The sequence below is a fragment of the Lampetra fluviatilis genome, chromosome 5 (genome assembly GCF_964198595.1).
Source record: "Lampetra fluviatilis chromosome 5, kcLamFluv1.1, whole genome shotgun sequence".
NCBI classification, from domain to species: Eukaryota; Metazoa; Chordata; class Hyperoartia; order Petromyzontiformes; family Petromyzontidae; genus Lampetra; species Lampetra fluviatilis.
This window is the reverse complement of record NC_136279.1, coordinates 14,137,725-14,162,446: the sequence shown is the minus strand read 5'-3', so window position 1 is coordinate 14,162,446 and position 24,722 is coordinate 14,137,725. Positions and strand designations below refer to the sequence as shown.

Sequence of the window (24,722 nt, the reverse complement as noted above, 5' to 3'; positions counted from 1 at the left end):
CTTCCTCCCCCCTAAGCCGCCGGGATAATCGATGATCTACTGTGTATTGTATAAAGACACGTATTCGATCAAGGAATGTTTTACTTGATCGATTATTTACTTGATCGATTATTGCAGCACGATTCTTCTCCATGCGGGGCCTCAGTGGGGAAACGCGCGGTGCGTAGACGCACCGACATGCACCTGCGTAGTCCAGCCCACGTTTCCGATCCACGTTTTCGTGGGGGTTTTTTTGGGGGGGCCATGAGCCGAAACGTCGCCTCTCATATAATTGTCACTTTAAGACAGTGTCATTGGCGGACGTATGTGTACGATTTTACTTATATTCCGAGGCACAAAGAGGAACGCGTGTATTCGAGAACATACCCATTTTAAATCGACATCGCGATGACTTTCGTGAAAAAAGAGACTGGTTTGAGCGGGACATGTCGCAAGAAAAGGGGGGATTGATGGCGCATGAGGCAATACTAAAAACGAGCTCATGATGCGCACGTGTCCGCGGGGGAGAGAAGGCGCTCAGGGCGGGGGGGGGGGTCTGGTGGGGGGGAGGTCACGGGAGGTAACAGCGGTGCATTCTCACTCGGCGCGCTCTCGCCCCCTGCCCTCCGTCACAATCGCGGCAGCCACCGCCACCACCACCACGCACATCGCAAGCGGCCACGACAGCGACCAGTCGACTTCCCATCCGCTCTCTCCACATCTTCTTTCAACGTCGGCAACCGAACAAGACCGCCCGGCGACATGAGGCTGCTGCTCTCCCCCACCGGCTCTTTGCCGTCGCTGCTGTCGACGACGTTGACGCTGCTGCTGCTGCTCGACCGCTCCACCGCGTCGTCGGGTAAAGAATTGAGTTGAAATTAATAAGCGAAGCACCCGTCCGTACTGTACTTTAAATAACACTACGACTTACAGCTTCGCGATTAAATACACGGCGGGGAACGGGCGTGATGGTGGTGGTTGTGGGGGGTGGGGGGGGATACGCCGAGACGTGGGTTGCTTTGAACGTGCCGGTAAATGAGTGTCAAATATTGGTGCCAGTGGTGGTGGGAATTCCACGTTGGTGTGGCCGGGGTCAGCTGAGTTCGTACGGGAAACACGAGGCGAGATGCGGCGACATTGGGGGGTTCAAACCCGAGCTGTTGAAGGTCGAGTGCCCGGTGATGCAACGCGCATGGTTTGTGTACGAACATTGCGAGTGGTGGCGGTGGCCTCTAATCACCACGACTCTGTCCTTTTATTCAAGCACACTGGACGATTTTCACTCACCTGGTCCTTCATTTAACCCCTGTAATCTGATGTATTGCGGTGTTGTTAACGGGTCTCCTCCACAATACAGTACTTAGCCGGGCCATCGCATGTTATATTTATCCAGGCTTCACAACGTGCTCCTGCGTTGAACAAAGACACCTCCTCCACGATGTCCATTATTTAACCTCGACTTTAACCTGAGTTATCAACAGCTCACACGAGCCCTTGCCCAGATTCCCACGTGGCATATTAACCGGACTCTGACCTATTTATTTGGCCAGGGACCGGTTAAATAAATACACCACCACATGAATGATAATATTAGGATTATAAGAAAAGGGGGAATAAGTGTCCAATATATAATGTGGTTAAATACAGTAAATGCAGTAGTCTGGTTAAAATACCATATGGGATTCTGATTAAAGGCTTACAGACCAGATTAAAGTCTATTTAATAAATGAACATGTGGGGGAGTATGATTAATACAATTTCGGAGCAAGTCTGGTTGATGCCTCCCTAGAGTCTGGTTAATTAAAGTAGTCATGGAAAAGACTTATTAACCCTAATCAGATTAGAGTGGTTAAATGAGAATCTGAGTAAATGAGAACTAGTTCAGAGAGAAGTATTCATAAATATTGGTGCGTTTGCGCGTCTTGTTAAATAGCGAACCATGTAAAAAGCAACTTACATTTAAGGACCGTATAAGAGAGACTGATTTAATAAGGGACCGATTGAGAGTGATTAAATAGATAACATTTCTTGCAAGCAAGTCCTTTAACCACTTAAGGCATTTCTTCAAATAAAGCATGACAATGTAAGCTTCTATCCAATAGGCTATGGTCATATCATTTGAAAGAAGTGAGGACCTGGTTTAATAAAGATCCATTTGAGACCCCAAAACCACATTTACCCATCTGTGTATGGGTGTATGTGTACACATGTTTGGCTTGTGTACACGGGGGGGGTTACTTGGTGATGTGTGCGTGGGTTCTCTTACGTCTACATGTGTGTTGTTTAGCCTCGTACGTCTTGTATTTCAGTGTTTTGTGTATACGTACTGTAATTACATATTCGTGTGCGCATGCGAAGGCATGTACATATGCAATGATCTCACTTGCATGGGAGCTAATACTTTGGTAGAATGTACTATGTAAAATACGTGTTTTGTATCTTTGTGTTTACATGTTGGAATCTGTTACAGTACTTATTGAATACAGCCATTAATGTATTCTTTACTGCTCATGTATGAAAGTTACATTGTCTTTGTTTACATGCATACATGCACGCATTTGTTGAAACTTAGGACTCATTTGAAAACTGAAATTCTGTCCCAAGTGGGCTCTTGTCTGCTCATAAAGGTCACCATTGCACGTGGGTGTGCACACGTGACTGTATAGTAATGAAACAACTTTAACCACAAGGTGACCTTCAGAAAATGGGTCTACATTGTTTGCATGCCTTACCTAGTCACATCCATCCACCACTGTTTTAGACAGGTGGGAGCCGATTGAGTTTAATGACATCGCTTGCATGGGACACATGGGAAATCTGCAGTCTCACAGAGCGAGATAATAATCTGTTAGAAATCTATAAGCGTCTTAAGTTGCATGTTTGTGGATGGGGGTATTGGATATAATCGTTCGTTCCAATGTAAAAATTATCGATTGCCTTTTGTGTATGTGGTCGACTCATTGTATCATTGTGTGACGGTCCAATTGAGATGCTCACCTGTTGCAAAAGGTTGTATTCCCACTGCAGCTGACTGTCAAATTCTTCTGGGGCATTATTAGTCTTTGTAACCAGGTTGTACTGTGCCAGACTATTTGTGGTCTGCCACAGCACAAGCGTTTTTGGCACCTGGGCCACTCTGTCGATGAAAACATTTCTGCGGACCACCCAACCCCCACCCTCTACCCCTGATGACAAAACGCATTCACTTATCTCTAAATACCAGTAATACAAAACGATCCATATTTCGGAAACATAATATTTTTTAATACGCGGCTATAAGGTTTTTTAGGGGGGTGAGGGGCATTTAGATCTTATGGTTAGAGTAGTTTAAGCAGGGTAGTTTGTCTTTTTGGTTCTTTCGGTAAAGTCACGTAGAAGGGAAATAATAAAATAATAAAAATAAAACATAAAATACAATTCTCACGACGTTTCGGCCACAACGCAAGCAGCCGTCCTCAGGTGAAGAACAGGTCTTTCCGACAGACCTGTTCTTCACCTGAGGACGGCTGCTTGCGTTGTGTGCGTTGTGGCCGAAACGTCGTGAGAATTGTATTTTATCATGTAAATTTTTATTATTTTATTATTTCCCTTCTACGTGACTTTACCGAAAGAACCAAGAAGATGAATCCCTGCAGTCACGAAAGCTTTAAATACAAATTCAGGGTAGTTTGCTCAACTTAATTTTTGAAAATTAAATATATGTTAAATATTGTCATTATTTCTGGATCAACCAGCCTTTGTATCACCCCGCGGGTTATCTGGAGGACTGTCGCAGACTACTGGTGGTCTGGGCATACACTTGGAGAACCACTGCTGTAAAGTATTTCTACGAACAAGAGTCGATTTGTTTCATTGTTTGGTTACCTTCTCCAAAGTCACATTGTGGACTCAAGTCTGCCACTTGTGGAGCAAGGAGGCACAACATCTGGTTGAGGTAGAGAATCTGTTCGTTGTGGGTCATTGTGTCAAGGACAGGTCGAATCCCTTCAGCTTTTGTGTTGAGTCTGCAACATAGTTTTTGTTGTGGACCTCAGCACGGTTCCACTACGCTGCCCTCCCATCTCTTTTTGTGCACAGAAGGTCGATTCGTTGAGTGCCATTGCATGGTGGTCCCAGAGTGAATTATGGCCTTTAAGACCTGGCCAGGGAAGGTTCTAGAGTCGACCGATGTGTAAATTGGCCCTTCTTCAGAGCACAGCAGAAGATGATGGAGAGAGAGACCGTTGGATATCGCACTTTGTACTCTAGGCTTTCATATAAATAGAGACGTTTTAAAAAAGTTGACATGAATGATTTATTTTGATTTAAAGCTTTCGTGACTGCAGGGATTCATATTCTTGGTTCTCTCGGTAAAGTCACGTAGAAGGGAAATACAATATGTTTATTATTTTATTATTTCCCTTCTACGTGACTACCGAAAGAACCAAGAATATGAATTATTTATGTATGAGCAGTTTTCTTGGAGTTGACTTTGAATTGCTTACTGGTTTGAAATTATATTCTTTGGGTCTTTCGGTAAAGCCACGTAGATAGAAAAAATTAAAAAAATCACGACGTCTCGATCGCAACACAAGCAATCGTCAAATTGATAAGTAAACTGATTTAAAATGACCAAACGTGAATGTAGAAAGAACTACGTCATGGGGGAACACAAGTTATTCGAGAACTGGACATCTTTATTTTGAATGAGCTGTTTGGTGGAGGCAAATCAAGCTGTAGTATCTGATTCTGATGTGTAAAGGTACTTGCCAATCAGTTGTAGAGCATTAGTCATTGTAGAGAAGCAGGGGTCCGTTTAGAGTATAGTTTACAGTCGGATAGTACTCTAGGTATACAGACTTTTGTTTTCTTGGGTTGCAATACTCGTCTAAGTTTATTTGGTTTAAGACTCAAGCCTTCCACCTCTGCTTCGTTTCAGTTTCATTTCAGTTTCATTGATTTGGTAATAGCCCTGTGAGCCATTCGGCTCTTGAATCGGGTGCAACCGCAACAAACAAAAAACTAAAATATGAACAAGAAAACATCTTAAAGTGACTACGCGCAAACAGAAAAATCGGGGTGATGACCAGGTGGCTCGGATTAAACTGTACAGTACTATGTACACTAATACATTTGTATTGTTATGTATGTATATGGAACTTCGTTTGCACCGTACGTAGCCAACCGTGCTGATCGGAGGTGCGGAGGAATGTAATTATCCATAAGCGTTAAACACACACGTGAGGTACTGCTAATGGTGTAAATCCAATGAAACTTAAGGGATAGTTAATACATTATTTTCCTTTTTCCGGGCTTGCCTCTCTCCCTCAATAACCGGAAAACCTATTCCCCCCCCCCCTCAATTAGTCTGGCTTTGTGACGTTTTAAATGTATAGATTTTAAGGCAAAATTACAATTAAATCGTAGACTCTATCTTCTGTTGGGTGGATTGTTAGTGGTGGACTACATGCTATAACAGTGGACCTAGTAAAAAAAAAATCGGAATCCGTTGTGGGAATAAAATTAGGACCTGAGTTTCATTGTTTGCCGCAGATAACAGTGGCCTCTGAACCGGTCCTGGGCCCTATTTTCACCAAACCACACTATGCAGTGTGTTGAGGTTTGATTAAACAAATGCCGATAACTGACATGGCTTAAGGGAAGCTCTCTGACAGCAGCTGACTGACAAAGAGCTGTACATTTATTATCATTGAGAGAGACCCATAGTGAGATGCATTGAGAGATGAACAAGGGGAGAGAACCCCGGATGGGAATCCATTAACCTGATACCCTTGATTCTTCACTTGCCTGGTTATATTTACCAGCCACTGGGGGCCTCACTAATCTGGCTGGGTAAAGGTTAAACGGCAGAATATGGCTGCAGCGTGTTCCCTTGCTCCTCTACTCTCTTGCTCGCCCACTCATTCGCCTACTTGCTCACCGACCCTTTTGCTCATTGCCTCCTCGTCCGCCTGCCTGATCACTCGTCCACTCCCTTGCCCTCTCACTCTCCCGTGTCCACCTGCTGGCAACAGTCTTTTTAGTTTTTTTCTCGCAGGTTGCCTTATGGGGGAGATTGAGCTCTTCTATGCTTAAGGCTACCAACAAAGATGAACACTGCCTCACGCTTGTGAGACGTGTTGACTTTGAATTGACCTCTTAGCATGCTCTGATTAATAAAGGTTTTTGGGTTAGATAGCCTAAGTATAAATGTGTCGTGAACTCGCCACACCACCCGACAGCCAATTACTACGATAATGAGCCAAGAATGTGTGTGTCCCGCGTGTGACGTCAATCCACATGAGCCCCCCCCCCCCGCGTGATGTCACTTTTCATGAGGCCCACCCCCCCTCATAAATATTCACGTGTGGGTGGATTTTAACACGAACGCAGAGGAAGGTCGAGCTGAATTATATCATTTACTAGCCTTTTGCCCGTCCAAGGACGGGTGTATATTGCAGTAAATTGGAAATATTCAATAGAAAAATTGTTCAGCTCATGATTATTAATGAGGGGGGGGGGGGGTTGCCCCATGTGTAGTGACGTCACCTGCTCATAATTATTAATGAGGGGAGGGGTGCGGCATGTGGAGTGCGTTAGTGTAAATTTCTACGCGGGCATGAATATTAATGAAGGCGGGGCGGGCCTCTTTTGCAGTTGTAGGGCTGTTACGGAGGGGCTGTATGTGTAGGGCTGTATGCATGGGATCACACGGGAAACAAGCACAGGGGGCGGGGCTCCGTGAGTGCTAACGGGGAGGTGCCCGCAACGACGTCCGCACCGGGCAGCCTGGGGGGTTGCCCGGAGTTGTGATCCTCTGAGGGGTATAAAGGGGGATGAGCCGGAGAGATCGGGGCTCAGTATTAGGATGAAGGAGGAAGACTGAAGATCGTCTAGCTAGAAGCCCTGGACTCCCCTGGGACGCCGCCCTTGTCAGGGCCGCGCAGGACCGAGCCAGCGGCGTGGTCCCCTGAACCAGAGTTAGTCTCTGGGACTCCGGGTACCGTAGCCCGACTAACCAGTGTCGGGCCAGACAGCCTCCCCTAGCCCATTAGTGGAGGACTCAGAGGCAGGTCAGGGGTAGCTAGCGGAGTATCCCCAGCTATCCGGGTGAGGGGGCCGATACCCCCTCTAGTGCTGTCCTGTTGTGACCACTTGTACAAATAAATATACGTGTGCCTCAACCTCGGTGTCAAGCGTCCTCAACGGTACTTCACAGTGAAAAAAACGTGCCAATTCACCACTACTTCCGCACATCGGTGTAATGGCGAGTAAACCCACAACATTTACAATTTGAGTACGACGTTTCACTTGTGATTACAACCAGCTTCATCAGGCAATTTGGCGGAAAGCCTAACTGTTAAATTAGCATGCTTTTCTTTGTATAGTTGGCTATGTACATCTCAGATGAAAATTAAAATTCTATGAATGTTGGTCTTCTTTGCCCTTTTATTGTCGGCTTTGCTTCTCATTCTGATCGTTGCCGGATTTGCGGCATCCTTCTGCTTAAAGCTAATGCTCACCATATCTATCCTCTTTGACCTTGGCTGCCCTTGTGGCTGGTAAATGTTAGATATTTTCTCGTTTTTTGCATGGAAATTAACATTGCGAGTACTTGGGGTTTAAGAAGTATACATTTGTAGTGAGTCCAACCGAGTCGTAGACATTGTCTTGGGAGCAACACTATTCAATAAATCAACACAACATAACACAACCTACACTTGGGTGTTGAATGCTCATCTAACCACGCTACGGCAGAACTAGACACAGTTCGCTATCCCGGCCCGGACCACGAGCTGGGTTCCGGACCGCGTGGCTTTTTGGCTTCTTCTACCCGACGTGGATCTTCATCACCAGCCACACGGAGAACCCCGAGCCCCTCACGGAGCCCCGTTATATCCCCCTGGGCTGGGGCTGGCTCCGCCCCTCGCCCCGCCCACCTTCTAGATCTCTCGAGCTCTTTCCTGAAGGCTCCCGAGAGCTCCTTTATACCACGTGACCGCCCAGCGGCCCCCGTCCACCGGTGGCCCCCCTCCAATATCATCCGGTCACGTGTCGACAGGTCAACCAGCGTATCATGCCCCAATGTAACCCTGGCTGGCTGACACTTTCTATCGCTCCCTCACCGGGAGCCCTCACCGCACACTGTACGTGGTGCCTCCGCACTGACCAGCGCTCACCCAAGCCCCGCTAGGGCTGGTACTACGCCCAGTAAGTGGGCTACACATAATGCCAACACATCTGCCGTGGCTTCGTAAGCCCGGCACCACACACTGACATTCACAGTCACTACACATTTAAAGACATTCAGCATTTCATAACAGAGAACCTGATGGTTAAGAGCACATAATGGTGCATTTCACTCACAATCACACAGCTCGTATGCGCTAGAGCATTAAAGCAAAGTAACTTATTTATATTTTTCTGTTGGAATTAACAATTCCCAGCTTTTCTAGCGATTAGTGTGGTGAAAATACTTATCTGAGAGGGCCAATCTGAAAAAAGTTTGTACAAAGTCCTGACAGTGGTGAAATGAATGTCTAGCCTGTTGCAACTGCCTTGTTTGGCCTGGCTGTAGAAAACCCAGAGGAGTTCTTTCAAGTAGTTTTTTCACTTAATCATTAAACACATTTCATTAATGTTTGTATTTGTTACATCCAGTTATTTCAAAGGTCACCTATTCATTATTCAAGGTGGTGGAGCTGACCGACCGGCAGTTGCTGACACCCCCCAAACCAGCGAGCTCAAAATAAAACCTGCATTATGGACAAATAGGAAGGTTAAATTCCTGATACAGTTACTGCCTGGAATAATTTAGTAACTCGTGGCGAAAAATTTAATTTTAAGAAAAACAAGATTAACTTTTTGCTGGGTTTTAAGCCAACGCATATAATTGGATTTGGTTTAGGCCCTGGGTGTGAATGTTTAATGAGGTTTGTAGTGGCTATGTTGGAGCCAGAACGTGTTGTTGAGAATCTGAGTTCAAGCCCTGGTGCTGGGTATCTCTCTCTCAGGAGGTTTATCATAACACTACACATGTAGCCATAATCTGTTAATTTAATAGTAATACAAAATACTTTGAATTGATATTGCACCCAGAAGTAACGAAATGTCTCGGAGTGCAGTTTTTAGCTGAGAGGTTTATTAGTTATTTAATGTAGTGAAATTATATGTACACTAGCTTTGCTACCCGGCTTCGCCCGAGACTTGGATTCTTGTCTTGGATTAATACACGGCCTACGCGGAGGGTGGGGGGGGGGTATGCGTGACGTCAGCAGGCACACTGCATGACGCTGCCGCATGCGGGTGACATCACAGATATGACGTTACCGCTCGCTTGCTGTGCAAAATATATCCATCATTGCGCCCCCCCCCCCCAAAAAAAATACAAAAGTCTGTACAGTCTGGAAGCGACCTACATGCCAAATTTCAAGTTTGTTGCATGTCGGAAAGTATGCTAAACATTTCGAACAGACACACATATTCACAAATTTCCCTTATACAGTATATAGATACTATTCTAATGTAGCATTTGGATTAATGGAGCAAACAAAACTATTCAAATGAGACGGAAAAATAACAATAGATAGTTTAATATAATTGGGACCCTGATTTCAAACAATCAAATCATGGGGGAGTGGGGTTAATCTTTTAAGTTCATAGTTGGCACTTGGCCAACACCTTGAATACCTAGGTTCAGGCCCATGGTCTGGGTGTCTCACAGGAGGTACATAACGTCCTTGTATGGGCACAGAGCCAGCAACGGCTAAGATTGTAAGTTTGAGTCCTGGGTGTTGGGGCTTGGCGTGTTGACGTGAACTGCGCACGATGAAGCCGCTAACTCTTACGGTTGCATGTCTCAGCCGGTCATTGTTGGGTTCCACTCCAGACAAAACTGCTCACCCCATGGTGTGGCCTGGGTTTAACTAGAGCACTGGAACCATTTGTCGTGCGAGTCACGCGCGTGTGTCATTGGGTGCTCTGCTATTGGGGGCGCCGATCGTACTTTCATCTCCTAATGACATTTGCGTCACTAGCCTATTCATGGAACCGAGAACAGAATGTAATAATTTTTTTTAAAAAACTGCTGGTTACGTGTGTGTTGGTGTGTGTGTGCGTGTGTCTCTGGGGGCTCATAGTGTTCCTACATGGGCGCTGAGCCAACGCCATTGTCCCGAGTTGAATTCCCATTGCTTGGTCACTCATGGGGCTCATAATGGTTGTATTGAGATGCACCTCTGAGCTTCTTTATTTTGGTACGAGGTGAGGGTGTTTCTTGGAAGGTTAAACATGTTTTGGAGCGTTGAGCTCGCATGTTTTAAGATGTGGGTTTTATTCAAGCATCAGGCTTTCTTGCTCAAGTGTCAATGCTAATCTGCCACTGCTGAGGTCAAATCCAGGCAGCACCCTGCGATTAAACTGAGTCCTCAAGTACTGTATAGCAAGTTAAAAGTCTCCACCTGGTCTCCAATGACTGTAGAAAAAAACCCCATGAAGTTACATTTTATTTTTAATTGAAATGGGCAAAATTCCAGTTCTAAGAATATTTTTTTGGTTGACTGTCGTGTGAGAAACTTCCCTCCTATTTAGAGAAAGTGGGAAGTGTGCTGCCTTCCACTCTCGACCAGAGAAGAGATCTCAGAAGTAGCTGTGTGATATCCACTTACGTTGGCCAGTCTCCAACACGAGAATGTCTGCACTGTTCTGTGAGAGATATGATGGGATACTTTGATGGCCGAGAGGTGGGTAAGACATGACAATAAAGCAGCGGATTCTTGAATCTATCTGCGTGGAATTTTTATTGTTACTCCTTCATATGTGTGGGGTTTCTTTCGATACTCTCTGCTTCCCACAAGCCAAACAATTATTAATGGAATTGGCCAAACATATCAATGCAGAATGAAAAAAGTCTTGCGAATCATTGAGGTTTTCAAGAGTACTTAAAGGGAATCATTAATAAGACTGTGTGGAGATTGATACACGAGCAAAAGCCTCCGTGATTCTTTGTTCAAACTAGGCCAGATTGCCTGTCCTAGGGGGGCCCGTAATGCCCATGGAAGCACTGAGGTAGCACCTCCAGTGGCATGAATTGAGATCGTGTAATGCAGGCAGTCATGCATGCGCGGTGCTGACCTTGCTACCCACTCGTGTGCCATGTCTGCATCAATAGACACTCGCTAACAAACAGCAGTGTAATCAGGCAGGCTAAATGCCTTTGTATTTGTGTGTGAGAGGGCAGACGTGCGTGTTTGTGTGAGAGTGTGTACATGTGAGCTGCGCTACGAACCTGTTGACCCGAGTTTGATTCCCGCTCACGGCCAACACCAGTTCCGATTATCTGAACCGGTCCTAGGCCTCCCCTAGGTCGACTCAGCCTCAAATGAGTACCTGGTGCGGTGTGTAAACATCGCCACTGGGGAGACAAAGGGTTTGGTCCTGGCCCCCCACCCCCTCGTGTACCGTTCCAGCCTTAATAGGTGCTTGCTAACAGCACTTGCCCTAACAGTCTAATCAGGCTATACGGGGAATCTTTGCCTTTGTACATGTGGGAACGAGCATTTCGGAATGAGAGAGGTGTGCAGTAGGATCTGTTTGTGTGTCAGAGTGCCTGAGTAAATGTTTGCATGTAGTATACCAGGCTGTCCTTAATAGGCGCTTGCTAATACCACTTGCCTCTGGTTTCCAGGGTTAAAATGTTTGTTTGTGCGTGTCCACATCTTTGCATGTGTTTTTTGGGAGTTTGTCTTTGCATGTGCACACGTGTGTGGTTTCTGTGTGAGGAGCATTGGTTAGTGTACAATGCTATGAACTCGGTAATGAGTTTTTATTCTAAGCCACTGCTAGTACTATCTAAAACGGTCCTAGGCCATATCAGCCTTAAATGAGTGCCTAGTGTGGTGTGTAAACTTCAGCACTGGGGAAACAGAAGGCAACCCATTGTGATACTGGCCACACCACCCCTTCATACACCATTGCTGACCTGAATGGGTTCTAACATAACAGCACTTGTCCAAACGGTTTAATGGCTGGGAGAGAGAGTTTATTTCTAATGATATTATCTGTAATTTTGTAAGTACAAGTGTGCGTTCCTTTACCTGTTTTGGTGTAGACATGTTCTTAAGTCTGTATCTGAATGTCCGTGTATGAGTATTTGCGCTTGTATCTACGCGTGTGTGTGTGCCTGCCTCGTTGCTTGTGTGTACGTGTATGCATGCCTGTGCATGTATGTGTTGCGTATGAGTGTTCACGTGTTTCACTCTGGCTGATTTAGATTATCATTTCAGTAACTTTTTTACTTTTGGTGATGTGACTGATAAAATATCCTGCTGTGCAATACAGTTACATATGTATATATGTCCGGACAGTCCTCTACTTATGAATGGGTTACGTTCCTGAGACCTGTTGGTAAATCGATTTGTCTGTATCTCGGAACTCAATCTTTAATTGTTTATACGGTCAGTGTTACAAAATGTGTTATGGTTCAACAAAAAAGGGATGCACTGTTGAACTCATAGTTAAGAAAAAATATTGTACATAGGCATGTGATCCTCTATTTTAAATACTTAATAGTAAATAAAAACATAAAATAAAGTAACATGAAAAAAATGTATGTTTTATTTTCACTGGCTGGGACTCATTATATCTCACGGAGGATCTCTCCGCCAAACAAAATAGTTCCGCGGTTCAGTTCATAAGGAAGACCGAACGTACGCAAGTCAGATGGTTAAAAATAATAAAATCTTATGGCGGTTCGTTCATAAGTGCGGACGTTCAGAATTGAGAAGCGCAAATCTCGGGGACTGCCTGTACACGTTATAAACGAGTGTACACATTTACAAACACAAAGACATATACACACGCATACACCATAATGCATGGAGGTGTGTGTCACATGTTGCTAATATTCTCCCCCACTCTTGTTGCCGCAGTGCTGAGTGAACCAAATGAGGTGGTCATAATGAACAAGACGATCGTGCTAAGCTGCACCCTGGAGGGCACTGAGGTTGTGAATTCCTGGCGCTGGGAGAAGGATGGCCATACCCTGGATGGAAAGAACTCCAATCTGCTCTCCCGAACCTTGACTCACACGTACGCTACCCCACACCTCCAACCATCTGACCCCTTCTGACCCCTAACCTTTAACCTAAATTGTGAATCTCATGTTTGTGACCCTCCATCTCCTATTATCACCCTCTTCTTTTACCCTCTACCTCTTTTGAATAATAAATTGTATGCATCCTCTTCTGATCCTCCAGATTTCTTTGCTGACCTTTAAACTGTATTCCGGACATTTCGTCTGCAGTGGTGAAATATACATCTTGATTGAGTCCCCAAGCTCATAATATAGTTTTTTTACCACGTAAAAATACTACTGATAAATAATGTTTATATGGGGAAACAGTCTTGTCTGATTTAAGCTAAATCATCGTGACAATGCTAAGTCATGGAGCTCAGCTGGGCACTGCAATCCTTTTTTGGCTACCTGCGCCCCTTTTTCCATGAAAACCTGTGTGTTCAGCTCCAATGTGAGAGCTCAGTGTGCTTCCTCGTCCCTGTGCACGTGGTGAGATCCTTATCTCCATTCATGCACACACGTGACTATACATATTACTCTGTAGCTTACACAGCAAGTCGTCTCACAACCGTAACGATCAACACGTCGTACAGTGGTTTCTGCAGGTTGTAAGGAAATTATTTAAAACAAAACACTTATCTTCTTGCATTGACAGCGACGATAAGGTACGTTTGAACTAACGTGTCATTTTTGGATGGGTGGTGCTCATTGCTGTTGGTAAATGTTTGACATTTTGATGAAAGGAGCTATTTCCATCGATCGATAGAACGATCATTGTAGACTTCTAACTTTTAAAACTTTCGTGACTGCGGGAATCCATACTCTTTTGTTCTTTCGGTAAAGTCACGTGACTTTACCGAAAGAACAAAAGAACACTGTAGACTTCCCACAAAGCAGTACCCGTTTTATTGACCATGGAGGAATGATGGGTCTCGTTGACCTGCAAGTGGGATTTACTCGAGACCTCACGATTGTGGGTTGAGTCCAATAAACACAGCGCTGTTGGCCTAGATGACAATCAGATGGTGGTGGCAGAATGGGTGAAAGGTTTAATGGTGCATATGCCAACAACAAGCTAGCAAGCTTGTCAATTAATGGAGCCTGCATTGTGTTTGGGGATTTATATTGAAGAAACTCAAACACGCATAGAAGCGAAAACACATGAACACCCACGTGATTTTGTTCCGATGGAGTTAACTTACAACACATTTAAATGAAAGTATTTTATTGCCAAACATACAGCCAAACAACTATCCATATTAGGCACTGGTATTGAATGGTAAGCTGCGTGATGAGTTTTGTAGTGATTTATTCATAGGATTTGTTGTTTCTATGAAAAATGTTGCGTCCTTGAATAGACAAGATATACCATTTCCTGAGCATAGAAATAAATAGCTTAGTGGCACTTTGAAACATAACAAACTTAGAGTTTAAAATAAAAAAAAACGTAATCAACAAGAGATGGATGCATGGGATAGGAATAAGTAGCCCCGCGTGTCTGGTTGCACTGACATTTACCCCCTCCGTGAATGGCCCCTGATGAGCGTGGGTATTTGTGAGTGCGCGGATTTCATTAGCGAGACGGGGGGGTGGGGGGGTGGGAATGTCAAGGAGGGAGGCCTGGCCATTTTAGCACATGCCATCCTATGCATCGTGACCGCACGCCACGTGTCACCGCGTCGTACATCACCACACTTCGCATGGGGTCATGCAGCGAGACGATAATGTGCCACATGAGATATGGGTTCCGTTGAAAGAGGCATTGATTTATAATCATCATCAGTCCTTGTCTCTCCACTTCTGGATGAAGGCATCTTCACGCCTTTGCCGTCCCGATTTGTGCTATGATGCCACAACCCGTATCACCTCTACGTGTGAAATTATGTCACGGGTGCCATCTTTTACGGTAGTTTTCCTCTCTCTCTCTTACTTTGCTTCCTCTTGGTCTTCATTCCATCACAAGATGGGTTTTGTGTGGAATGAGATGAGACCTCTAGATTGTATGAGACAAAGGTTGTGCCCACAGAGATGCAGTTGGTCACTAATTACACAAAGCCATAATAAAATGTCTTTTTTTCCCATTAATCCATCACGGTTCCAACTAGGAGTATAAAACATTGCATTTTCTTATGCAATAACACTTTTCAGGGCTTAAGTTCACCTTGTAGTGTGAATAGCAAGGCTATCGAAATTAGTTTAGAATTAGTTCTGTGATTTAACATTTCAAAGGCTTATTTAAGGCATGTAACAAGGCATATGTAGTGAGTCCAATTGAGTCGCAGACGTTCTTCTTCAGAGGCAACACATTACACAACACCAGATGCAGCCTAGGGTGGTGACCACCCAGCTAAGCGGTGAAATCATTGCCATAGGCTGCTTGTATCCATCAGTAGGTTTCCATACAAAGTACATGTTGCAAAAAAACCACACTGGAAACAGAATCTGCCCACGACACCCTCTATGTCAACATGGATAATGGAGGTTTCTCCGAAATTATGGATGAAAACATTCACCGAGAACCGATTTTTCTCCACCGCCTCCCTGCAGACATGACTCGCTGCCATTGTCCATAGATACAGCACACCGCAGGTTCCCTCTCGAGGTTGTTTGGCTGCTGTGCGAGTGTAAGAATCGGGGGCTCTGACTCCTCGCCTCTCTCTCATCCATTCCCCAATCCATAAAGGGCAACTGACAAGTTTCATCGCCAAAAATAACTGCAAGTGGGTCGTGCCAGGTCTGAGAGGGCTGGGATTGATGTGGGGGCAGAGGCGGAGAACAATCTTGGAGACCCGCCCCAGCACAATATGACGTACAGACTGACAAGGGCCTCCGGTGTGTGTGTGTGGATGTGTGTGTGGATGTGTGTGGGTGTGTGTGTGGGTTTGGGTGGGTGTGTGGGTGTGTGTGTGAGTGTGTGTGTGTGGGTGTGTGTGTGTGGGTGTGTGTGTGTGGGTGTGTGTGTGTGGGTGTGTGTGTGTGTGTGGGTGTGTGTGTGTGTGTTGGCACACGAGATGGCACTCGCACACACCAACAATGGCACGTGCTGACACTAGATGAGTCGTAAGTCGTTGACGCTCGCCTCACTAGATTTTTGCTATTTGCATATTAATTTACACCAGAGATGTTTGGTTAACTCTGAATAACTTAATAGCAATGAAGTAATCGGTTACAGTTTAATAATTACACTTTAATAACACTTACAAAAATCACACCTATAGAATGAATGGGGGTCACCATTAGTGGTGGGAAGAAGGCTGAGGTTCACTGGATGTCGAATTCTCAAGATAATTTTTGTCATGGGATTGAGGAATGTTTCTTGTGGATTACAAATGCACAGGGTGACTACAATGTTTCACCATATCGCTTTAGATTTGCGAGTGTGCACATGCGCAGGGCAGCACTGCTCAGTAACCCCGCGTGACCTTCCCCCGCGTGACCACCACCGTTACGTGAATGGTCTTTTGTACCCCGTAGAGTTTTCCCATGTATGCCAAGGGGTACACGTGCTACAGGTTGGGAACCAATTCATCAACACCCAAGCCGACTTGCATATCTATGCCCTCCGACTCTCGTACAAACGCAACATATTAAGAGTGTGTGTGCGAGCACATTCATCGTATTTATGAGCAAGTTAAGCATATTTCATCTTGGGTTTTTATTATTGCCATCTGCAGGATAAAATATCGCCCTTCCCCCACCTCTTGTCATCAGATATCGGATCCCAAGTTGTAATGTCAGGCCAGGAAGGTGACACCCATAGAGCCACGTGAATTGGTGTGTTTCATCAACAGACCTCACGACGGTGGTCGCTCGTACTCCACCAAGGGTGTTTGCCGCGGTGTCGGTCTGTTGATATATTTACACATTTTAGTCGCGCTAGATGGGCAAGGATGAATGAGGTCGGGGTTTTCAAACTTCCGTCCTCTTGACCCCCCATGACCCCCCATGGTGCATTAGTCCTTGTTTCCCAGTTTTCTCCATTTAAATACAAATACATGTTTAATACACTGCACGCCTGTGATTTATTAAGTGTATTAGCTGTGTTGTAGTGCTTTCTGTTTAAATTAAGGTAGAGGTGTTGCGTGCGTGCGTGCGTGTGTCTGTGTACAAGTCTGTCCAAAGTGTTGTAGGGAGGACCCTGGATTTGAATTGACACTCTTAAGTCACATCAGGTGTGAGCAACGTGGAATGACTTAATTTGTAATGTAAAGTACAAGATTGCTAAATATTGAAAGGTGGCTCATGGTGGGTAAAAATCACTGGCATTGTGGAAATCATAAATTGAGTAAAAAGCAAAATATATGTGATGGGGTTTTTTAAACGAGGTTATTATTGGCAGAGCTGAGACCGTATACTCACTGTGCTTAAGAATAGATTAAATCACGAGTGCCTGGTGCCCGGATTCAAACCCTGCATGGTCAGGGTGGTGCCGGCTCTGTGTACCTGACGTGACCCTAATTGAGCTTTTTTGACCACGAGGCTGCTTCACTTGTGTCTGTTTCTTACCGGTTCTCATCCAGCATCGAGAAGCCGGTGATGTCGGATGCGGGCTCTTACCACTGCATCTTCAAGACCGACAGTGGCGAGAAGGATTCATTCATCAACGTCTCCAGTGGGTCTCATTTTGCCCCCTCGACCCCAACTTGAACCCAGATACCAGCATAACTCTGTCTTTTGCGAGCCCCATGCATTCCCAAACTGTAAATCCCTGTGCATAGTGAGCCCCATCCATACCCAAAACCTAGCCTGAGCCCCCCATTCTGAGTGTCCCTTTTGAGTTGTGTCCTAAAAGGAACCTTAAATCTGAATCCTTAACCTTACCCCCTGAACCTTAACTTCAACGACAAGTAAATGTTGGAGTTTGTGGAACTTGCGGTTATAGTCGCCGTGTCTATTCCCCTAGCTGAGCCCAAGATCGCTCCGCACAAGAAGCACCACGAGAGCCGCACGGATGGGGAGACTGCACGGATCAAGTGCATCGCCTCGGGCTTCCCAGCTTTCAACTGGACCTGGTTCCACACAGTCAACGGGGTCCTTAACGTGCGTCCGCAACATCACTCAACCACACACACGTCCACACAACCACCTCCTAACGGTGCATCTCCTCTTGGTCTATCTCATCATCCTCCTCCATCATCTACTTCCTTGTGCTCTTCCACCATGTACAGTATTTCACCTCGATTTAAAGCTTTCGTGACTGCAGGGATTCATCTTCTTGGTTCTTTCGGTAAAGTCACGTAGAAGGGAAGTAATAAAATAATAAAAATAAAACATAATAAAATAATTCTCACGACGTTTCGGCTACAACGCAAGCAGCCGTCTTCAGGTGAAGAATGAAACACTGCCAAGCTTATATATACGCTCCAAGCTTGGCAGTGTTTCATTCTTCACCTGAAGACGGCTGCTTGCGTTGTAGCCGAAACGTCGTGAGAATTATTTTATTATGTTTTATTTTTATTATTTTATTACTTCCCTTCTACGTGACTTTACCGAAAGAACCAAGAAGAGTATTTCACCTGTTGGACAATCTCCATCCACCCGGACAACGGTAATACAGCCAAGCCCCGTGCCTGTCCATCACTTTATGATCAATCAGTCTTGTAGACCATCTCCTCATGGCTCAACAACTGGTGGTTTGTCTCTCCCTTCCCCCTTCCCACTTGTTCACCTCTCCTGTGGTACTCCACTGGGCACAGAACCACTCGCCCCCCACCCCAGTGGTTCAGTGAATTGCCACATATGGATGTCTCCATTGCACTGAACACTTCATTCCTTTTTATATCATGTGTACCGCATATTTCTGAATGTATTTTTTTTATAAATCCCACATATCCCACATATCCGAATATGTGATTCAATTGCACGCATATCAGGCATGGGTATTTTATTTTGATCACCATCTGATCTGTCACTAGATTTTCCAAACGGCAATAAAGTCCCATAATAACCTGTTCGTAGCCACATGTGGGATGTTCGAAGCAACGCACTCCCATGTGACCAAAGTAGCGTCGTGTTAACAACACTTTTTGGTGTCGTGTTGATGTTTTGCTGATGATGTATTTGATATGTGTATGGCGGTGTTGTGATATGTTGATATGGTGATGTACAGCTGGTGCAGAATGGCACGGACAGGCGGGAGGTGCACACCCATGGGAACTACACGATACTGACCATCGCCACTGTCGAAAGTGGGAAAGATGAGGGGAACTACACCTGCCGGGTACAACCATCATCAACACCACCTTCATTACAACCATAAATACCATCGTCACCATCACAGTCATCAACATCATTACCAGCATCACCTTCAACACCATCGCCACCATCAACACCATCGTTACCACTACCATCGCCATCGCCACTCGACACCATCGTTACCACTACCATCAACACCGCCATCACCCTCATCACCAACGTCCTCACCATCGCTACCATCAACATGCCCCGATGTGCCCCTGTGTCTCCAGGCCTCAAACTCTGTGGGCAGTGACGAGGCGGTGATGGCTGTGCGAATCCACAGCCGCATGGCATCTGTTTGGATCTTCCTGGGGCTCGTCGTGGAGGTGATAGTGCTGATCACCATCATCTTCATCTACGAGAAGCGCACCACTAAGAAGGAAGTTGTCATCCAGGGTGAGACATGGCGACATGAGGGCATTCGAGGCAAAGTGGGGAAAATCACCTGTACCTTAATTGCAATGTTATGCTACCACGTGCGACGTATTGATTAACAGTTTGTTTACCTGTTTGTGTGCCTGTGTGTGTATCTTCTTTTGTCTTGCCCATGCTGCTTGGAATTGTCAACCCTGCAGAGGATGAGCCCAAGCCGCTGTGAGTACCCACTCGTGACCTAGCCTTAGCTTGGCCTTAACCCAAAGCCGAGCCCGACCCGTTCACCTGTCCGTAACCCTGACATTGAGTACCAAGGCTTAACCCCAACCAAGACTTACAAAATCACATGATAACATCAGACAATGCGATTGATGCAGTGTAGATCGTGTACATGATCTTGATGGTGTATTGTAAATTGCGTGTATTTAAATGATCCCGATGCTGGAGTGTAGCTATCAGTCTAAATCAGGGATGGGGAACGTCTGGCTCATGGGCCGTATAAGGCCCGCAAAATCATTTGGTCTGGCCCTGTCAAGGCAACCGCATGACTCGAAATTCAATAAATCTAGGCGCTTTTTTCATAGCAACGTAAATTTAATTTTGTATGGGCCGCGAATGATGTTATAAATATCCAAATGGCCCTTGGCAGAAAAAAGGTTCCCCACCCCTGGTCTCGATGATACAGAGATAATGTGTATGGTGTGACTTAGGTGTGAGTAGTTTATATGTAGATTGTGTAGCGTATATAATGTTGATATAGTTATGTGTAGATGGTGTAGTGCTAGTGAAATGGATTATATAGTACAGATGCTGGATATGTGATGTATTGGACGAGATGTAGATGGGGCATGGTGTTTATGATGCCGATGTGACGTTCCTGTGTAGTTATATTAGTAGCAGTCATTTTGTCATGTCCCTTTGTCTCATAGTCCTGTGTATCTCGTGTCTCCATTGCCTCGTGTCTTATGTTTCATCTCGTTCCCCATGTCGTGTCTTGTGTTCCCTGTGCCTCACGTCTCATGCCCCCCCCTGTCTCGTGCAGGAAGAGTGACATGCACAGCGAGAAGGAGGATGGTGTCCGCCAGCGAAACTGAGCACTCGGGCTGATGACGACACGACAAGGTGAGCAGACGAAGGCACGGCCAGCAGCTTGGAGACTAGCGGAGGGGATGGAGGCAGAGAGAAGGGGGGGGGGGGAAGGGGGGGTGGTAGTGTCTGGATCGTGGAGTGCGAAGCTTAATGGGAATTCTTGTCACTCTTTATGCAAGATTTATTCACCATTGCAATTTCAAAATAAATCACCCTGCTAGTATAAACACTGCCGGATGTAATGTTCTCCTATGACGTGTATGGGTTTACCTGTGGTTGTGCTTTTGAGGCAGGATATTGCGATGGGGGGTGTTGAGTGTTATCTCCTTGCGTGTCTGTGTGTGCAGATCTGTGCCATCGCCCCATCACGAGTGCCAAAAGAGGAGACGAGACCACGCCGTTGTCTCGTCACAACTCCATTAAACAAGTTGCCAATTGAAGAGCATTTTCAAATACATAAAATGTCCTTTACAGTGGAAATGTGTTCCTTTTTTAAAAGGGATTTTTAAAGTTTATTACTGTTTTTAAACCCTCTTTAAAACCTCTTTACAACCCCTTAACAGCCTTTCAGTGCAGCAGTTTTGTCCTGCAGCCTGCCACAACCGTTGCCAAAAAGCGTAACGCCCTTTATAGGCAGCACCATCATCCACAAGGTGGCCCAAAATGGCCATGTCAGGGCAGTGAGTTGTCATCTCAGAGGGGCTTGCTTTTCACATCCTTGTATTGGGTGTTTGTTAAATGGCTGAATGGCCCTTGCGTATGTCAAGTATGTGAACAAGCGCCTCTGAAACCCCTCGTTTATTCCCGGTGCTTGGTGTCTGTTGATGCTGATTTGGAGGGTTTTGTTTGTGATTGTACGTGTGTGTCAAAGTTATTGTAGCCCCCTTGTGTGCTGTTCTGGCCTTAGTAGATGCTCATTCGTAGCACTTGCCCAAAAAGTCTGTAATAATACGTGGCAAATAATTGTTTCTGCAAATGTATATAAGTGCAAGTGTTTTCGAGTGCTGTATCTGTGTTTGTACGTGTGTATATATATACACACGAGTGTGGTACGTGTGAGCATATGTATATGTATGCGTCTAGTAAAGGGCGTTATGTTTAACCCCACTCATGTCGGGTTCGGTGGCTCTCAGCCCTGGGGAGGCGCCTCTCACACTTCCTGGTGCCTCAAAGTTTGGTTTAATTTGTTTTAACGAGCTGCCTTATCCAATTTAATCAGCCTTGCTACTCGCGCTCTCGTTATTCTATTTTTCTCGCTGCCTCCCTCCTTGTCTGCATCTCCCCCTGCCTCTTCTCCTATCCTTGCCTGTCTCTCTCTCTCTCTCTACCTCTCCATTACTCTTTGCCTCACTCAGCTTTTTCATCTTTCCCTCGTTCATCTCTCATTCCATCTCACCATATCTCCTTCTCACTTGCACTTCGTTTCGTTTTCTCCTTTCGTCGGCGTCTTTCTGTATTGCTTTTTCATGATCTCTGTTATTTTTCCTCTGTTTCTTAATCCGTTTTATCCGCTAGTCTTGCTCTATTTAGTTCATCTCGTGTTTAATTTCTGTATCCAGCTCCATGTATCTCATGGTCTCTTATTCCATCTCTGGAGTTACAGCTCGGAACCTGTAAGCTCTGCTGACATGTGGGGATGCCATCGTGTTGTTTCTGCACTTGGCTACTACAGAACATCAACACAAACACGAGAGACACTACAAACGCCGGGACACAGTGAACCACATTCACCCAACGGCTTACATCAGACGTGACACAAACATGGGACACATCGCAATGAACGACATAATCAACAAACTCTAAAAGACAAAATACTAAATGAAGCAACAATGAGACGAACATTAACACATGCTGCACCATGAAAAACACAAAACACGGGTGTTATACGCTGAATTTGTTTTGCCTAAATGAGAGTAAATATAGGTGAGTGATCGCGTCTTGAGCACAGCTGGTTTGTTTAGAACACGAAACATGTTTTACTTTATTATCGGGGTTACAAAATGGCTTTGTGCCAATCACACATGCTGCAGCAGCAGCACAAACATGAGGGACAGGCGATTTTGTTAAAGGAAGTATTTCGCGAGGGCAAATATACAGGGTGTTTAAAAAGATGGACCCAATTTCAAAGATATAGCGTATTCAAATCGGGTCCATCTTTTTAAAACACCCTGTATATGTAGACTTCTTTCGCACAATATGTAGCCAACCGGGATGAGCGGAGATCCAGCGGAAGGGCAACACACTAAACGCCGAAAGCAGTTCTAAAGAAATTCGTTTTCAATCCATATCTAGAAGTGCTTAGCCCCACGTGCTTCCTAATTTCGGAAGGAGAATCGTTCCAGACTTCCGCAGAATCGCATCTGAAAGCGCTTGATGCAGTGACGCAATATGACTTTAATATTGGCGATTGTGCAACATCACGTCTTTCGAGACTTGCACTGGATGTGTTTGTGTCTTAGCCGTAGTTGGTTGCACAATTTTACAACCGGAATAGTAGCAACTCCACACTAGCCGCTCATCAGCCAGCCCAATTCTCCTTTCTGAGATAAAAAAATCAGCGATGAGTATTATCAAAGTATATTACATTTTCAAATAATTATAATGTTATTGTCGTAACCCAATTTAAGCGTTATGTACAATCGCAATTGCATTTTTTAAATTATGAATGAAGGTGACATTTAAATAAGCAAAATAGCATTCTGACCAACCGATAACAGCAGAGAGACATCCGTGCAAGCTGACATTCAATATCAGTTAACCTGGAGAGAAAGGTTCAGTTTGAAGGTTGTAAGGCTAAATAAAGGAGTGTGCCTAGAATTGCAAACACTGTTCTGTGCACAGCATTTTAAGGCTGGACTTTGTTTAACATGTTGCATTTCTATTAACTTGGTATGTAACATGCATCAATTTTGTTTTATTAAAATCAATTCCACTTTAGTACACTGCATCAAATCGTGTACGAGCATCAATTTATCAATTCGTATCTTGTATATAATGGGGTCCACGTGACCCCTGCAAGCCACTAGAGGCGCTGCATTCACAATTTCACTTTATCGATCCTTGAAAATAGTGGCAATTAATCAAATCACGAGGGGGGCAAATTGTTACGTGGATAGTTGTGCTTGAAAGTGTTGTTGTCAAGTGGGAGCTCCTTTACCGCTTTGTGCTGTGCTTAGTGTTTCACCTCTTGTGTGATTAGGAATGATGTTGGTTAGTATGGTAGTTTGTCATTGCAGTTGCATTAACGAAATAAATCACTTCGTAGACAAATGTCTGGTTCAAATTTATAGGGATGTAACAATTCATCCATCTAAACATTTATAACGCTAATGACAGGAAGTCGTGTGCAAATTAATTCCGATTCATATTTCTTGTGATTTGTGAATAGAACCCCCTTGTGTTACGCCAAAAGAGCAAGGCTAAAGTGGAATCGTAACCCGAATTGTACTAATTTATTCATAGTTATGAGTGAATCGTTACATCCCTGAATAACACAGAGTAGTGAATTTAATTCATGAATATTGTGCTTAATAAAGTCAAGAGAGATACTTGTCTCAGGAGTGGTGATGTGGTTGGAAAGTTTATCAGAAATGCTCAACTCATTGCTACATTCATCATCACCCATGACCAATCCACTGCATGATTAAGGTCTCTCTACGCAAAGATTACCGTGCACGGGATACGAAATGCCGCGGTGTGCTATTAAGTTTTGTACAAAATCCAATATCCATATTCCATCCAAATGGGGAAAGTTGTAAGCCCGGAAGCGAAACATCCTTTTGCAGGGCAGGATCACAGTCGGACTAAAAATAGGCATAAGACGGGGAGATCCACTATCACCAAACAACGTCATCACATACTTGGAAGAGTGATGGATGACATTCAGGACAAGGGCACAGGCATATCTGTGGAATGAGAAAGAATAAATAACCTGAGATTCGCGGACGACATAGATCTGATGGAAGAAGGCTGCCTCGTACTGCAGGAA

General features: G+C 44.9%; 1 protein-coding gene across 1 annotated transcript; it reads left to right on the top strand.

Annotated features, from left to right (window-relative positions):
- The first annotated feature begins 589 nt into the window (after positions 1-589).
- Positions 590-24,282, top strand: LOC144932614 (basigin-like). Its single transcript, XM_078856855.1, has 9 exons — positions 590-838; positions 12,888-13,047; positions 17,554-17,645; positions 17,937-18,073; positions 19,143-19,253; positions 19,501-19,666; positions 19,846-19,864; positions 20,688-20,767; positions 21,082-24,282. The coding sequence occupies exons 1-8, from the start codon at positions 742-744 to the stop codon at positions 20,737-20,739; spliced, it is 834 nt and encodes a 277-aa protein (XP_078712981.1). The 5' UTR covers positions 590-741; the 3' UTR covers positions 20,740-20,767; positions 21,082-24,282.
- The last annotated feature ends 440 nt before the right edge of the window (positions 24,283-24,722 follow it).

Excerpts from the sequence above, each read along its gene's own strand:
- LOC144932614 (XM_078856855.1), top strand. The coding sequence starts at position 742 with ATGAGGCTGCTGCTCTCCCCCACCGGCTCTTTGCCGTCGCTGCTGTCG. Across the intron at positions 839-12,887 it reads CCGCTCCACCGCGTCGTCGG|TGCTGAGTGAACCAAATGAG; the intron begins GTAAAGAATTGA and ends TTGTTGCCGCAG. Across the intron at positions 13,048-17,553 it reads TCCCGAACCTTGACTCACAC|CATCGAGAAGCCGGTGATGT; the intron begins GTACGCTACCCC and ends GTTCTCATCCAG.